This window comes from Sycon ciliatum, chromosome 13 (genome assembly GCF_964019385.1).
Source record: "Sycon ciliatum chromosome 13, ocSycCili1.1, whole genome shotgun sequence".
In the NCBI taxonomy this organism is placed as follows: Eukaryota; Metazoa; Porifera; class Calcarea; order Leucosolenida; family Sycettidae; genus Sycon; species Sycon ciliatum.
This window is the reverse complement of record NC_088655.1, coordinates 26,661,291-26,677,037: the sequence shown is the minus strand read 5'-3', so window position 1 is coordinate 26,677,037 and position 15,747 is coordinate 26,661,291. Positions and strand designations below refer to the sequence as shown.

The following is a 15,747-nucleotide window of genomic DNA, read 5'->3' as shown; positions in this document are numbered from 1 at the left end:
CGCACACACACACGTGCAAGCACACACACACACGCGACCCAATCAGGAAATTCTTGATGAACATTGTATAATGCCATGCAAAGCAGTGGCCACCGTACTTCAGGAAGTCAGTTGTGAAACAAAAATAATTCAACTACAATGTGTAGGTATTAAAGCTGGCGGCCAAAGCACAACATTGCAAACCGTGATGATATTTGCCTAAGGATTGCAGTATGCAGACCACATCATGGAAGCAGTGAATACAGAATGATTGTAATTATCATACAAAGACAGCAAATAAGTGACCACCATACACCAGAAACTTGCAGAAAGTCACATATCCAACAGATAGAGAAATGAACAGCATCTGGTACAGCCCACACAAAACCAGGCTGACCTGATACTCGTCCGAAGATCGTAAGTGGCAGATCCTTTTCAACGATAGCATGCAGGTGTACGTTACACGCATGGACAAAATCTGACCGTGTCACCGGCATACATTGTCATCACATGCATACCCCACAAGTTACACACATGCACAGTAGAAGCACAATGAAAGCAATGGAAAAATATGAAGGGGTTGCTGAAGCATCTTCGCACTTCAAATTCAGACTTCGATGTGGTCGTCACGGGATGATGTACCTGCAAGATACAAGTGATGCAGAAAGAAAGCATAAGGTCATGAGGTAGGCTATGAGACACCACAAATGGGTCACCTACATGTATGTCCAGGGCTGGTGTACACACACACGCAGAATTATCATAATCGAGAATTTCCCAAACTGAGAAGAGCAGTGAAATCCACTTGCATGCACAGGAGCAATTTTGCAGTATGATGCGCAGCTCGGGAATACACCTGTTGAAAATCATCGGGGTTACATTCCCATTGGAATTCCCATTCATGTGGGATTCACAGAAGCAATTTGGCAGTGTGCTGCCCAATGCGACATGACCTGCGATTCTGCGTGCGATGCAAACTCGCACAAAATACCATTCACAGAATCACGACAAGACGTCAGCGATGCAACAGCGCCTGCTGACGTGCCTCAAGTCAAAGCTCAATGAGAATGCGTTTGTCGGTTACAACTTACAACTGGTACAAATGTACAAGCAATTTCTGAAAATGCTCCTGTGAATCCTCCTTTAATTTAAGCAGTGCAGGAATGTCCCTCCTCCGCTCTCTCCCCCCCCCCCCCCCCTCCACACCCTCAGGGAACTTGGCAAGGAACGGTGGTCTTTGCGGCTCCCAACATCTATTTGCAGTTTCTGGTCTCCACTATGTCTTTTCAATGGGATTTGTACGTACCATAAAAGCAAGTCTAAAATGAACAGCACATTTGCCGTTCCCCCACTGGGGAGGATGCGTTCCACAGCTATCCTGACAAGATATTCCGAGAAGCGGTGCTGAGTGCAATGCATTAGGGAGGTTCTGCTCTACGTTTTCGGTACGCGACGCAAAGAATCACGCGAACTTTCTTCGCGTTCCCGTAACGTAAAGAAATGCTGTTCTGCTCTACGTTTCACCTAGAGAAGTCACGTGGAATGTGTACTGGGGATTTCCCCTTCCATATTTGGCAGTTTTCTGCATGCAGTTGATCGATACCCAGCAAATCCGTACGCATTTTCTCTGCGTGTGCCAGAGCGTAGAGAACCCCATCTCCGCATAGAAATCTGGAGCCAAAACACGCGAAGCCGTAGACTCTAACCCAGACACCTGCTCTCTACGTGATTTCTCTACGTTTCACGTATAGCAGAACCTCTCTATTATTGTGAAACTGAAAAAGCTGACCAAGCGCATCTAACGTCTAAACCTCTAGTTCGCCAGCTGACTACTTTCAGACTCCATGTAGGTCCGAGTACATCTGGCTTAAAAGTTGACAACAACGGCGCACGCACATAAGCAACGGCCACCTTACCTGTACTGTAGCAGTACTTCCGAGTTCCCGTATGGGAGTTCCCTCACTGTGTGTGCAATAGCAGCCTCATCGGACCAGTTCAATGCGACGCGGACAGTCCGACACTGAGGAAGACATTGAAGAAGTCAGAGACAGGAATCGGCATTGGTCCTCTGCTATTGCCGAGTTGCACAGTTCACTTTAACCAGACTGAGGACGTTCAAGAACTCCCCATCCATACCACCATCATTGGAGTAAGGGGAAAGGTCAGATTGCCTATAATTCCACCCAGCATTCCTGGATGTCAGGATGTGCTGCCCCCCCCCCCCCCCCCCCCCCGTAACTCCCTTCTACTGCCTGGAAAGGGCAACATATGTGACAGCGTTCACCAGTACAGTCGGAGGAGAACATGGGAGAAGGCAAAGAAGGGCAACACACATGAATCCCTTATAAACAAGCAGTGGCAACTCTAGCACCAGTAATGTTGGACTTACATCCCAGCCATTGCCGCCGGATTCAGCGGCTTCTTCTTCTTCGTCTCCCATCTTGGAAGCACTCCTTCCCGTAAGTTCAGTCCTGGGAGTACAGTCGGAGGAGGACGTCGGAAAAGCCAAAAAGGCAACACACATAATCGATTCCCTTATAAGCAAGCAGTGGCAACTCTAGCACCAGCAATGTTGGACTTACATCCCAGCCATTGCCGCCGGATTCCCACGCTTCTTCTTCGTCGTCTTCCAGTTCCCAGGTTCCATCCTGCAAATACTCCTTCCCGTAAGTAAGTGCAGTCCTGGCCTGGGTGGATGCGCAGTACATTGACGATGGCGGAGATGGAGCAGGTCAGGGAGCCCTATAGGGGTCCCGAGAGCAGATTGCGGCCAAATTCGGGACGATGCCGGACGCCAGTCGAGTCTAGTCAGTATGAAGTAGCGAATTGCGGACCGCCACGTAGATTGGGGTCGCGGGGTCATAATCCACGGGCACTACTCGTACGTTGCTCCAAAAAGGGCGCTGCACTGTTCCACAGTTGCTGTTAGCGGTCGCCAAAGGCACTTGGTAGGCCGGTAATTGGGTCACGTGTCAACAAAGTGTCAACAACGTGTCAACAACGTGTCGACTACGTGTCTTTAGCGGTACACTAATTTTGGTGTCCCCAAACTGAAAACATCGAGCACCAGTATGGAAAGGCTTTAGACAGAAAGCCTTTCCAATGTACATACATGTCGACATAATTATATGAAATGCTTACTGTGCTATTAGTTGTCTTTGTAGCTACAGTGTATATTAAAACTACTGTCTCCGAAACGCTTGTAAACAAAACACAACTTGCAATTATTATTAATGGAGGAGTAGAGCACAATTTAAGTGCTGAAAACAATTGTATGAAAGGAAGAAGAGAAATAGACTAGTGCTCAATACCCTAAGAAGGGCAGACCGTGCTACACATGGCAGAACTAGGCATGGGCGGGTAATGCTAGCATTATGGCTGGCATTATACATGTACATGTACATGTAGTCCCTTTTTCCAGGTGGCATAATGCTGGCATCATAACACCATTTCACATGCTAAAATGGCATTACAAGCATAATTGCTGGTCGACAACGGTGTCATGCATGAAGCTGGCTAGGTCCAGTTCCGAAAAATCGTGCATCTGAACCCGTCGGGCTTCGTCCAGAGACTTGACGTTGCAAATCAACCTTCTCAGTGGATTGTTTCAGACAACATGCGCTGCAGCCAAATATATTTTTCTTCTACGCTTTGGCCTTGATCCAAGACGGCCAAATCGATTTTCCAACTTTCCAACTGGCATTATGGTACAGTAGTATGAGCATTATAAGTGGCATTATATCCTCATATTATGAGCATTGCCTTTAGCATTATCGCAGCAAATAACTAGCATTACCCGCCCATGCCTAGGCAGAACAACCTTGTGTAATTATCATGATTATGCAGATACAGTCACTTCGCGAATAACGACTGCGGATGTAACGACAATCCACAAAATTAATGGTTGGCTGGTTGGTATATTTGATTTTACTTCGCCAGAATGAACAGGCATTGCTGCCTTCTTGCCTTGCCCTTGGCGGATTATGCCGGCATAATCTTGGGATTTCGTCAAAAAATTATGCTCCGGCATAATATACGGATTCTAATGTGTAAGGTCGGCATAATCTTTCGGTTTAGACAAAAATTATGCTTAGGGGCATACAGCTTTGTCAGAAAGCCTGCAGATGTTGTTTTTTTTAATACCCCAGTTACGACTCCTTGTCATAGCCCTTGGCGGATTATGCCGGCATAATATTTGGCATAATCTTGGGATTTCGTCAAACAATTAAGCTCCGGCATAATATACGGATTCCAACGTGTAAGGTCGGCATAATCTTTCGGTTTAGACAAAAAATTATGCTTAGGGCATGGCCGTGTGTGTATGCGTGGTTTCTCAATCCTCTATGTACAGCGTGAACACTACAATAGGCCTCGACCAAATATGCTTAAAAAAGAGCATAATTGTGCTCGTCACATATCAGGGAAAACGTCCATAATATGCCAAAGGCTTAGCAAGACATGCAAAAGGATATGCCAAAATATGCCAAAATATGCTCGACATAAGCAGAAAGTGTAGATCATTTCAGTAAAATTACAACCTTGGAATATTCATTGGCTTCACGGCTATCATGCTTATGGTGCAAATCAAAGCACATCCGGAATAGTATGGCTGGGGTGTGTCCCCAGCAACCGTAGCGATAGTGTTCATCCGTGAGGAAATGTAGCAAACGCCTCAACCATTCCAAATCCATCCATATTAAAAAGGCATTTCTGAACTCATTTTGTCCATAATAAATGTTTTGTCCTCGTTTTCTTCAGAATATTTGAATTATATGCTGGCTTCATTCCAATATTCCCTTTGTCGCTCAATATGCCATGATGTGAACTGTCTCACAAAATATGCGGAAATATGCGCAAGCATATTTGGTCGAGGCCTAGTGAACACATAGTGGAACCGAGCATAATTCAGCATAATTCAGCATATTTGTTGGCATAATTGTGGCATAATCAAAAGCATAATTTGACGATTGGCCGAGCATAGTCCACCAATGGCTATTCTTGCCTGGACAAGTGGATTGTCCAAGCTCTCACAAAAAGACGAAGAAAGGAGAGAAATATTACATGAGAGTGTGAAGCATTGCAATCTTAAGAGAAAATTCCAAATAACGACAGAATTTCCGTGCCCAGAGGCCAGAGCAAAGTCCCATGTACATGTATCTGTAATACATAATGAGACTTCGGGTACAGTCAGACCTTGCTTAGCCGCACACATTCGTTTTCCACAAAAATATCCGGATAGGCGAGGGAACCGGATAATCGAACACACATCATGATACTGTATCATTGTAATTTGTAAGTACCCAATGCTGTAGACAGCAAGCTGTTTCGGCCATAAAGGCCTCATCAGTACAGCTACGAGCTAAATAGGCCGAGTTACCAGCAGCACTAGAGCAGCCTTCTGAGAGTGCTCAACAAGGCGAAAGCCGAGGAGCGTGATAATTTGTAAGTACATGTACAATGTATGCATGACATACGCTGTAAATCGGTAACCGGCGATTTCCTCCTGATGGCGACGGATCCTGAAAAGAGGACCGGATAAGCAAGGTCTGACTGTGTTATAACGACACTTCGCGAATAAGGACACCTTTCGGAGTGTCGTGTACTCAGTAGTTGACTGTACAGGGCTGGAGTGGAGAGAGTTCGGCCTTCTGCCTGAAGTGAAGTTCTGGCCAAAACGGCAAAAGGAGTAGCGCCGGGCCGCCGCGTTCGTGCAGTCTACTCAGTGGCTGCGTTCGATTATGCACTTGAATCGATTCATGAATCCATTCGCATGCATTCAAGTCGTTCGATTTCATGTCTGGAGCCCTGGAATCGATTCGGAATCCATTCCCCCTATTCACATGGGGTGATGTGAATAACGCGAATCGATTCATGAATCGATTCAGGAATCGATTCGAGTGTGTAATCGAACGCACTCAGTGTGTGCGATGCTATGGCCGCATGGGCCGCATTGCCATGATTACCATGATTACGCCCGGCGCTAAATAACACTACACTACAGTGTAGTAACACATAACAGGATCTAGGACAGGTACAGTCCGGTGCAGTGTATGTACAGACAGTGGTGTAGGCAGTAGACCTACGCCTGGTAGATCTACATGGTGTAGATCTACACTCAACTGTTACTGAGTCTGTTGTACTTGTAGGTCTTCTCCGAGTCCGGGCCATTTTTAATTTTTTTCTTTCTCTGATCTCAGTCAACACTGGTCAAGCACAGCTGTGCACATAATCATTACAGTCATGTGCTGTCTGTAGTGTAGCTACTATGTAGCTATTGAGTATTGTACTTGTGAATGTAGGCTAGCCAGCTGCGTCATACTCATACTCATAGTCATAGAACCTCTGAGCTGAGCTGAATGAATCAAAGACAAAAAAGGTAGCATGACATCCGCGATCGCGCGAGGATTAGGAACCCAAACTAAAGGGCCAAAGACAAACTGACAATCATTCAGACGTTTTGAATGCTGAAACAGTCTGAGCGCCTAGCTCGTGCACGTCGCTGTGAGCGGTAGTCCGTTGTCGCTGCGCTGTGAGTCGCTCCTCTGCAGCTAGCTAGCTTGTGTGATAGTCCGATTTTCAACGTGAGTGAGATTTTATACGTTTATTCTTATCACAGTAGCGGCTTGTAGTGTCAGATGAGGACGCATCACCGACGAGCCCGTACTGTGCTGGCAAGGCGGTTTCAAAAATAATGCGAGCCGTGGCCGCCAAGAGATGGTGATTGTAATGTGGCGATGGACCCAGCAGAAACATTAGCCTGATTCTGAGTGCCATGATGTCCTGAAGATGAAACTTGTGAGGGAGATGAAGTTTGACGGACGCAAGTGGCTGCAGCCCACCGAATCGTGGTGCACGCCAGAGGCAGGGAAGTCACGGGCGGATGTGCAGCTGGCAGCTAACGGTAGGAACAGGACGACAGCGAGCTGCTTTGCACGCTGCCCGCGAGCCTTCAACGCTAACACATGCAAAGCCAGACGGAGCGCAACAAGGAGCAGGAGTAAATCTGGCAGCACTGGAAACGGAGGCAGCATCAGCTGCATCAGTTCTGCCAATATTGGCAATAATAATATACCCAATGTCACTGCTATCTCCAGCAATAACACCAGCACTCGCAGCAGCAGCAATAACTCCAGCAGCAGCAGCAGCAGCAGCACTCGCAGCTGCAGCAATAACTCCAGCAGCAATAACTCCAGCAGCAATAACTCCAGCAGCATTACATGTAATACCAGAAGTAGCAGCAACAACGGCAACAGTACATGTCATGGCAGCCTCGGCAGAACGAGCAGTAGCGCCATCAGCACCAGGAACAGCAGCAGCGACGTCCACAGCATCAGCAGAGACGTCAGCTACACCAGGAGGAGATTGGCTAGTATTTGCCGTAACCACAGCGACAGCGGCAAGTATTCCGCTGCCAGTACCAGTGTCAGTAATCAGTGTGGCTTGCTCAGGCCCGTGTGGGGTGCTGCGTGGACAGGTTTGCAAGCAGCACGCGCACATCAGCCGTCTCGCGCATGCCTGCGTGGTCGTGCAACACCTCAGGGCACCCGCTGTGCCGACAGACTGACACTGCTCGTGCTGGTGTTGCACGGTGTTGCGTGTGCACACGGTCAAGCACGTTCCGATGAGCAGGCGATAACGACGCCCACTGGCGACCCGTTCCCCAGACCGATAAATAGATATGGTGGGTGTATAAGGTCCTAACGGTTACACACACATACACACGTGCCCGCCCACGCGCGCCCACACACACACACATATACATGTACACGTACACTTCGTAGCTAAGTTTCACTGCATGTGAACGCATTCTGCATCGGTGTTTTTTTTCTGTCTTGTCTCTCAAACATGGATCCAGTGAATGGGATTTTCGGTCTTTGACCATATTCTGGTGAGCTGATCTACTCACCTCGCACCGCTTTAGGAGCTGCATCTGCGCCTTGATCCTTGAAGGGTGGTGGCGTTCCTACGGGTGCGGAAAACTCGGCTTCTATATAGATAAACCGAGTCTCACGCGAACCGTGAAAAAAATTGTCTCTCATTTAGTGTTTTTAGTTAACGGAGTTTCACTTCACATCAATGCATCGTGCATCATCATCGTGCGTCTGTGTTCTGTCTCATTTCGTGTTGTATGCGACGACGTACGTGTATGTGTGCAGGAGAGGATCATATGTTTGGCATCATGCTGGGTCTGATCGTGGCCGTAGGTCTGCTGGTGGTGATCGGCGTCGCTCTCTTCGCCCAGTGCTGCACCGATGACGGGCGGCGACGCGAGCGCCAGCGACGACGCTGGGCGGCCGCCGTCGCCAGGGGCAACGGAGACGACGCGGAGATGCCGCCGCCGCCCGAGTTCCACCTGGTGTCGCCGCGCATGAGGCGCCGCTTTCGTCGAGCGCTGGTGCGCTGGCGACGACGACGACGACAGCGACGTCACTGGTGGCTGCCAGTGTCCGCGGGGCACTCCTTGCACGGCGAGAATGGAGCACCCGGTGGTGCCGCGGGTGTTGACGGTAATGCCGATGATGACAACTGCGATGACTCCAGCAGCATGGGTTCTTCCTTGTCGTCCGATAGCGATCATGACGGTGGTGACTCCGCTGCCATGGCGAGCGCTTCGGCCGTTTCCGCGCACGACCGCCGGCTGCTTGGCAGCTCACGCATCCGCTCGCCCGCCGCACTGGCCGTGCCACCAGCGTATTCCAGTATGCGTGTTGCTACTGCCTCTAGTGATGTGTTGAACACTTCTGCAGCACTACAGGAAGAGACGAGCTTCAGCTCGCCGGCAAGTGTTTCTCTCGGTGTCGCTGCAACAGCGCGTGCGGACTTAAGAGATAGTGAGCTTGTGCGTCACGATGCCAGAGCAGAGGCGGCGCCCGATCCCGCTGCACCCGGTGGTGGCCGCCTGGATCGGTTTTTCGACGGTGACCTCGGCGATGATGGCGCTCGGTCCCAGCGCCGCTCGAGTGCGTCATCCGACGCGGCACCCTCGGCCAGCGATGTTGTCAGGATTCAGAGATCACTGGGTGCGTGCAGAACGACTCGAGATAGCTAGCATTGTACTCACGAGCGTATTCTTTTCCGTTAACCTCGTTAGCCCATTGCGCAATGACGTGATCTGTACCGCAAACACTCCACACAGGCAACTGGGCAGGGTCGTCTGGGGTGTTGAACAGTGCATCCCTGATCGCAGCCTTCTCACGTCATGCATTCATTACTCAATACTCATGCATTCCGTATTTGGCAATATGCAATGGGCTTATTGCACCACAAGTCACATGATGTTGGCCATAGTCCTTGAAGTTTTGTCACGTGACGTTGGTCATAGTTCTTGGCATATTCCGTAGCACTTGAAATCTATCAGATGACGTATTTCTATTTCATTCCACTCGGGCAGTTTGTCACGAAGTACATGTAATTCAAGACACAGTAAATCCATCATCATGACTTAATTTGGACAAATTGAAATTCATCACAAGTCATGACATATTAATTTAATTTATCTTAATAGTTCATATAATTATACCACATAAAGAAATCATTATGATCATGACGTAATTCATAGCCCTTGAAAATCATGACGTGACGTACTTGTGATTCGTTGCACTAGAACATATTCATTCAGTTCTTCTTGATATTGTGCTCTTGTAGCGTTATACTGTCAACTACTTACATCAACTACAAGAACCAGGTCTCCGGACCTGGTGAGAAGGCAGAAATGCCTGTTCACTTGGTGAAGTAAAATAAAATAAACAAACAAATGGAGAAATTAAAAGGAATGGGCAGGTTGAACCTGCTCCAGGCGTAACAGTCATGCATGCATACCTGCAAGAGTACATAACCCCCAAGAATGCCTGTACTCTTGATACCTGCCAACTACCACGATTTGGCCTGGACCATCCCCATATCCAGGACCAGGGTAGTAATCGGCACCCAAAACTTGGCTACATGCATTTGCTGCATGCCTAGCCTCATCAGCTCACAGCTACATTTGCTTCGTATACATTTTCATGCCTAGGTAGTAGGTACAGTATGTCATTGTCCAGGTCTCAGGTTTGCAAAGGTAACTGATTTGGCAGCTACATGTACATGTACATGACTGATTGTACTAACTGTTAGTGCATAACATGTACAGTAAAACCTGTCAAGGCGGCCACTCGGATAAGGCGACCACCTGTCCCAGAAGGCCACTGGAACCAGGACCAAGGGATGCTATTTCCAATCAAATGACCCTGGATAAGGAGACCACCTGGTAACAGAGACCAGATTTTGAAGGTCCCTTGAGCGGTCGTCTTAGACAGGTTTCACTATACATGTATGCTGCGAGTTTCACGACACAACCATCATTTCGGAGAGGTGAACGACCACAGAACTGGCGTGATGCCACCGTGAGCCCACTATACAAGAAATCCAAACGGTCATTGGTAACAAACTACAGGCCCATATCACTTCTCAGCGGTATCAGTAAAGTGCAGGAGAGGATCGTCCACAAACGACTCTACAAGCACGTCACACCCTTCCTCCCAGTGGATCAATCCGGTTTTCGTGCCAATGATAGCACCGAACTCCAGCTCGCCAGACTCGTGCACGAGGTTTCCGAGAGCCGAGATAAAGGTCTTTCCGTCACAGCTTGCTTTTTTGATCTCTCGAAGGCTTTCGACAGAGTCTGGCACGCCGGTCTCCTCAAGAAACTGCAACACCTCGGCCTGAAGGATACCGCCCTGCAATGGATGGTCAACTACCTCACCCATCGCCGTCAACGTGTTCGTGTCGGCGACGCCTTCAGTGAGTGGCAAGCCATACCACAGGGGTGCCCCAAGGATCCGTTCTAGGCCCCCTGCTGTTCTTGGTCTACACCATTGACCTGCCCTCTGCCTGCACCAACTCGAACACAAAGTGCAGCCAATTTGCAGATGACACGGCGCTCATCGCAATACACCAGAGCCGCTTGACATCGGAGTTGTCCCTGCAGTCAGCCGTTTCAGCTGCCGCAACCTGGCTGCGCAGATGGCACCTCCTCGTCAATGCCTCAAAGACCGTTACCTTGTCGTTCACACCAAACCACCAACTCAACATCACTCTTAACGGCACACCCCTAAAGCAAGTCAACGAACACCGTCACCTTGGAATCATACTACAAAACAACCTCCAATGGAACTCACATGTCACGCACATAATAAACAAATCCAAAAAACTCCTTCACCAACTTCGTAAAACACGAGGCCAACTTAACACCCCCAGTCTGCTCGTAATCTACACCGCCTACATTCGCCCGGTTATAAAGTACGGCAGTCTCGTGTTATCCAACACCACCCGCACACAGAAGGACCAATTAGAACGCGTTCAGCGACGAGCAGCCCGTATCTGCTTGGGGATCCCCCTTTTTGCACCAGTCCATCACAGCTCACTTATTCATCATCTCCAACTCCCCCCATTAGTCTCCCGGCAACTCTTACGACAGGTTACTCTTGCCCACAACATCAAGTACATCCGCGCTCCCCTTCACCTGCAACAGCCTCATCTTGCACGACCAATCACAGAGCAGCCATAATGCACTACGACACATGAGAACATACACATTGAGAACATCACACACATACCGACACACCAACTCACCCATCAACCTGTCCCTTCACAATTTCAACCAACTACCCCCCCCCCCGACCTGCGTGAAACAAATAGCAAGCATGCGTTTAAATCAATGGCGTCTAGCCTCATTCTATCATCCATATGCTCCTGTAGTAGCTCACACTGTGCCCCATCGTAACCCCATCCCCCTGCAATGTGTTGGTTTCCTTACTTGCTAGACTGATTTTATATGATTCTGGACTGATTTGAATCATATTATCTTCCATATTGTCCATGGGCCATCGTGGAAATAAAGAATAATAAAAAAACATCATTATCAGGAGAATGACAATGAGTCTTTAGTGACCTTCCACCCCCCCCCCCCCCCTTGACCCAACTGCAGCGAGCAGTTTCGTTTATAACGAACCAAATCTTGTAAGGCTGCATGTAAACCAAGTAGTTGCTGCTTGCAACGTTGTACTTGTAGTGTGAGTGCATTTCTGGTGTAACGAACCTCGGAATTCACCCTTCATCAGTTGAGCTTGGGTAGGCTGAGGAAGATTGCGCCTGAAGAGCATCACGTCTCATTTAGAGCAAATAATTATTGTAGAAGAGAAAAGGACATATGGATACGAGTTAAGAGTAACTCTCCATCACTGTAACATGATACTATGTACAGTCAGAAAGTGCAATAACTAGGCACAAAACTGACAGAGTACTGAGACATTCAGGACGTCAGGACACTCAGGACGTCGAATGTCTCAGTACTCTGTCAGTTTTGTGCCTAGTTATTGCACTTTCTGACTGTACATAGTATCATGTTACAGTGATGGAGAGTTACTCTTAACTCGTATGTCCTTTTCTCTTCTACAATAATTTTATTTATGGCTCAACATCCGAGTTTCAAAGAATTTTTATTATTATTTATTAATTTTTTAATACGACATTCCCACAGGCCTAAGAATAAAATGAAGGTCACAGACATTACCACACAACTACTACATGTACTTCAGTAGTAAGTTACTTGTTTGGAATGTATTTTTTGTTTTTTTTTCTTCTACAAAATCCACATATCTCCAGACACTGGGGTGAATGATGGAGTGTGGTGGTGGGGCCCATTAAGCTCCGCCGACCAGAGGTCTCGGCTTCATAGCTCCATGGACGCACCAAAGGGATATTGGGTGGGGAGGATTAAATTGAAAAAGAAAACAGAAGAAAGAAAATGGAAAGATTGTATTGCTCAGTGAGCAAAAGAATAAGTTGAATATTGATGTGAACGCTGTTAGACTTTTAAATTCAAGAGGAGACTGTCCGTGAGGAGAGATTACATGTATGTCCAAGCAGGGTAGGACACTGTACCCTCTTACTCGCGTATTCTATGAGTGGCCCAGTGCCAGTTCGTTCTGCGGAGATGGTGATAAGCTGCTGTCTTGAACTTTTGGATGTTCTTTGGGTGAAATGGGTGGGGAATGATGGAGGTAGGCAGCTGGTTCCAAATTGGGATGACGGAGTGGGGAAAGGCTCGGCTCACATTGTTCCGGGAATTGGCAGGAAGAACATTCTGTAACTGATGGGGATGCGCGGTGGACAGTCGTACAGCCTGGCGGGTGAGGCGTGTGGTCCTGGGTTGGTGTGTCGGGGGTGGAGCCATTCTCGAGAGAAGAGCGGGAGAATTATCGCAAAGGGCTTTATACAGGAGGCAGAGGGCAGCGATGGTGCGGCGAATTATGAGGCTAGGAAGCCAGCATTGCGGATGTATTGCCTTGATGGCGTCCAGCCGATTCAAGTGGGAAGGAGCTGCCCCCATCCAGACGATTGGGCAGTACTCCATAACCGGCCGGACAAAGGCTTTGTAGGCTCGAAGCCGGGCAGGAATAGTCAGCAAGTGAAATGCCTTGCGCAAGGCTCCAAGTCTCTGCGTTGCTCGGACTACAACAGTTCGGATATGCTGGCTGAATTTTAGCTGATGGTCAAACGTGACGCCGAGTACTTTGATGGAGATACATGCACATGTACATGTACCGGTACATGTACATGTAGAATAAATGTAGAATACGTGTGGTGATGTCTGAGGCCTTCATTGTATTCATAGCACTAATAAAAGTAATGTCTCCCCGAACATTGTTATTATTATTATTATTATTATGCACTTACGCGTCAATGTCAGCGGTGGTAAACCGCCCACAAATTCGCACGTGCTGAATGGACTTGGGAATTGGGAAATGAAAAAATAAAAATAAAAATAAAAAGAGCAACGACAACAGAAATAGAAATACAATACAAGACGTACCTGCTAAGGGGCACATGACAGCATTGCTCAGATAGAACAGAGGACGCAGACACAGGATAAAGGGCATTGTCGACTCCGTTTTGAGAATAATCCAGTAAAATGGTGGCAGGTGGATGCAGATCCACGCACTACGTTAAGAGAGGAATTTTGTTGGTATTTAAAAAAGATGTTAATTATTATTACTGCAGCAGTTATGAAAAGCAGTACTGTGATATTTCGGAGCTATATTATTCGAACATTGTTAGCATACATGTATTGCTAGGATAGGTTTTGTTTGTCTATTTGGGTATTAAAGTTAATTTTGGTTGTGCTAGTTCATAATATTATTGACCTTACGCAGTAGACTGGAACCGGGCCCAATATGAAGAAGACGAATATGGAAGGAAAGAAGCTGAGAAGGAAAGGAAAAGGCAGGAAGCCTGGAGAGACTGCCCCACCGCACACGAAAATCCACTGTGATTAGACGAATCCACAATCACATCCTCCACAGCTACAATGCTGCGAAGAACATCATACCAGTGTCTGGTGTAGGAGTTCAAACCAACCGGGTAGTACTAGGCTCCGGCGGATTATGCTCGCGAAATAATGGAATCATGCTTTCATGGATTCTCGCATTATGCTCGCAAAATCCTCACAGGATACATATTCGCGAGGATACATATTCACTTTGTTGTATTTATGGAGCCTCAAAGTTCGGAAAATTGTGCCTTTTTCGTACTTGCAAGTGGCCATAAGTACAACAAAAATACACGAGTATCCCCATACCAAGGTGTCCATGCATGTTAGAGATCAACATGGAAAAGAGAAACCAATACTTCTTCTATTCATTACTTGACTTCTTTTGTAAAAAGATTTTTTCATTGCCAAATATTAATTACGAACTTAGAAGTTGCGACTTCGGCAGTAATAGTCATGAAGTTGATTGTTCCAACTAGGAACACACGCTTCTTGCCGAACTTGACACTTGACTGACTCACGACTGCCATCCGGAGCACACGAGGAGCACGTCGCACCTTCCACTCGGCAAACCTGCAAGAAAGCACCACTCCCTGCTCAATACACGGTGTTTCGGGGAATTCACCCCTCATCAGTTGAGCTTGAGTAGGCTGAGGAAGATTGTGCCTGAAAAGCACCACTTATATACTGCTCTCCAGGCCAAACCATCACCAGGGATACAAACTTACAGAGACGCTTTGTTTCCAGCGCGACAAACACCTCGTGAAGCTCCAGGTAGCAGCGTGAGTCAGAGTCGCTCATGGAGTTGTGATAAACAGACGTTGAGAGCCAGTATAGCTATTCGCAACGCTGTCACCTCCAACAACTAGTCGCACGTCCGCGTGAGGGACAACGAACTTAGAAGTTGCGACTTCGCGTCTCTGTAAGTTTGTATCCCTGGTGATGGTTTGGCCATCACCAGGATGATGGTTTGGCCATCACCAGCTCAACCGACCAGAGGTCTCGGCGTCAGCGTTGCAACTAGGCATCGAAAAATGTGTGTTGGGGGGGGGGGGCTGCACAAGAACAACTGCAAACAAACAGAAGCTAGAGAATACCACAAAATAATAACTTGGTGCGAAATAATGAGAAGAAAATAATGACGCCCAAAAGCGCTAAATACGAAATTAAGAAAAAGGAAAATAATAAACCACATAGCGCTAAAGCTGCACCAAATAATAATTTAAATTATAACTAAACCGGGTGGAAAACCAAGAAATCATAACAAACAAGACAAACTAAATAAAAAGTGTCCCGGTGTCACGCACTGTGCTAGCCAGCGCGCTGTGTACAACTACTGTACGCACTGCGACCTGAGGTCAGTGAGGACACGTCCGCACTTCAAACATGTGAAAAACGTGCCAAAAATGCAGGGCCTGGTGCATAGTGCAGCGATCGCGTTGGGCTGAAGTCCTGTATGG

At 47.6% G+C, this 15,747-nt stretch overlaps 1 protein-coding gene across 1 annotated transcript; it reads left to right on the top strand.

The window, feature by feature from the left end:
* The first annotated feature begins 6,336 nt into the window (after positions 1–6,336).
* LOC135829440 (uncharacterized) lies at positions 6,337–9,551 on the top strand. The gene is made up of 2 exons (XM_065341846.1): positions 6,337–7,660; positions 8,136–9,551. Exons 1-2 carry the CDS (start codon positions 6,766–6,768, stop codon positions 9,026–9,028), a joined length of 1,788 nt encoding a protein of 595 aa, XP_065197918.1. The 5' UTR covers positions 6,337–6,765; the 3' UTR covers positions 9,029–9,551.
* The last annotated feature ends 6,196 nt before the right edge of the window (positions 9,552–15,747 follow it).

Coding starts and splice junctions, on each gene's coding strand:
- LOC135829440 (XM_065341846.1), top strand. CDS start 6,766: ATGAAACTTGTGAGGGAGATGAAGTTTGACGGACGCAAGTGGCTGCAG. Junction 7,661..8,135: donor CAGACCGATAAATAGATATG/GTGGGTGTATAA, acceptor GTATGTGTGCAG/GAGAGGATCATATGTTTGGC.